This window comes from Trachymyrmex cornetzi, unplaced genomic scaffold (assembly GCF_001594075.2).
Source record: "Trachymyrmex cornetzi isolate Tcor2-1 unplaced genomic scaffold, Tcor1.1 scaffold767, whole genome shotgun sequence".
In the NCBI taxonomy this organism is placed as follows: Eukaryota; Metazoa; Arthropoda; class Insecta; order Hymenoptera; family Formicidae; genus Trachymyrmex; species Trachymyrmex cornetzi.
The window spans coordinates 21,412-23,064 of record NW_017300100.1 but is presented as its reverse complement, the minus strand read 5'-3'; the positions used below and the strand labels follow the sequence as shown (position 1 = coordinate 23,064).

Sequence of the window (1,653 nt, the reverse complement as noted above, 5' to 3'; positions counted from 1 at the left end):
AATGTTTTTATAATTTTTACTAAATCTAATGATATATGTATCATCTGTATAAAAGATTTGATATCAACAATTGTGGCGCCAAGTTAAATTTATATTCTAAATATATATGATCGTATACAAACTTACCTTTTAAAAAAAGGTAAAAAAAGCGCTAAGCGTGTGTGCTTTTCGTAAAGAATCACCATTTGGGCCAGTTTCACCAACGCCAATTACTTAATCGGCCATGAAACTGATGATTAATCACGTTTGCTGTTTAGTAGAACTAATGATATGTATCATTTGTATAAAAGATTTGATATCAACAACTGGCGCCAAGTTAAATTTTACTATTTTATTCTTTCCAAAGAAAAAATAATAGTAACTTTAATTTTATTCTTAATTTATTTTACTCTAATGATATGTATCATTCGTATAAAAGATTTGATATCAACAAAATTGGCGCCAAGCTAAATCTATCAAAATTTTATCAAAATTTTATGTATTATTCGTAAAAAAGATTTGATATCAACAATTGGCGCCAAGTTAAATTCCATGTAATTCGAATACCAAATTAAATAAATAATATTAACTTTAATGATATGTATCATTCCTATAAAAGATTTGATATCAAGAACTGACGCCAAGTTAAATCCCACTTCTTTATACGTCACGCTGAAATCGTCAGATTATTGAAATGTACACTTTTCTACATGTAATTAACACACCATACCTTAGACTGACGCGCTCGAGTTAGATACTAATTTGACGGGATCCTCTGGACCCCCGGCTCTATATAGAGGTTTAATATGCGGTGGGGGTACTTATTAGGATGCAAGCTTTCCCCCTTTATGTTATTCTGACGCGCTCGAGTAAATCCCGAAATCCCCGCTTGGCCTCCCCTACTATAATGATGGGTGTCAAACGCTTACCGTCTTATCGTGATTATTGGTCCTCGAATCCTCAGTTGAATGATGCTTACATAAGTTCGACCATGCCGGTCAAGAGATTCTCTTTCTTGCTCGGTAATTTACATTTGAATGATCGAAATAAAGAACCTAAGAAAGGAGACGCTAATTTTGACAAATTATACAAAATAAGACCGTTCATCGAAAAAATATCTGAAACTTATCTGCATCATTATGATCCAACTAAAGAGCAATTTATAGATGAGAGCATGGTAAAATTCAAAGGTAGAAATACCATGAAACAATACATGCCTCAGAAACCCATTAAACGAGGATATAAGGTGTGGGTGAGATCAGACATGAATGGTTATGTATGTGAATTTCAAATGTACACAGGAAAAATTGGTAATGCTGCTGAAAAAAATTTAGGGGAAAGAGTTATCAAGGATTTATCTCAAACACTGATAAAATATTCGTAATCAGCGACCCTGAAAACCCTTATAGACAACATGCTCAGTGAGCTCTTGTACCTGTTTGATCTATATTTTTAGATCTAATGGAATATGTTAATCAGATGCAAAAGTTCAGTGTTCTGTGAGTGATAATAGGTTTGTTCGCATTGCTTGAAATCTCCAAAATTTTTGTACTTAAAACGGAATAAATATATATTCAGGCGTTGAAAAGAGAAAGAACGAAGATGTTAAGTGCGAGCAACGCGATTAGACATCCATTTCCTCAAGAACGAACACCTAGACACCCACTTCCTCGA

At 33.4% G+C, this 1,653-nt stretch overlaps 1 protein-coding gene across 1 annotated transcript; it reads left to right on the top strand.

Annotated features, from left to right (window-relative positions):
• The first annotated feature begins 886 nt into the window (after positions 1-886).
• Positions 887-1,363, top strand: LOC108768210 (piggyBac transposable element-derived protein 3-like). The gene has a single exon (XM_018518568.1). The coding sequence runs from the start codon at positions 887-889 to the stop codon at positions 1,361-1,363; it is 477 nt and encodes a 158-aa protein (XP_018374070.1).
• Positions 1,364-1,653: the final 290 nt, after the last annotated feature.

Bases quoted from the DNA above. Each gene is read 5' to 3' on its own strand.
- LOC108768210 (XM_018518568.1), top strand. From the start codon at position 887: ATGATGGGTGTCAAACGCTTACCGTCTTATCGTGATTATTGGTCCTCG.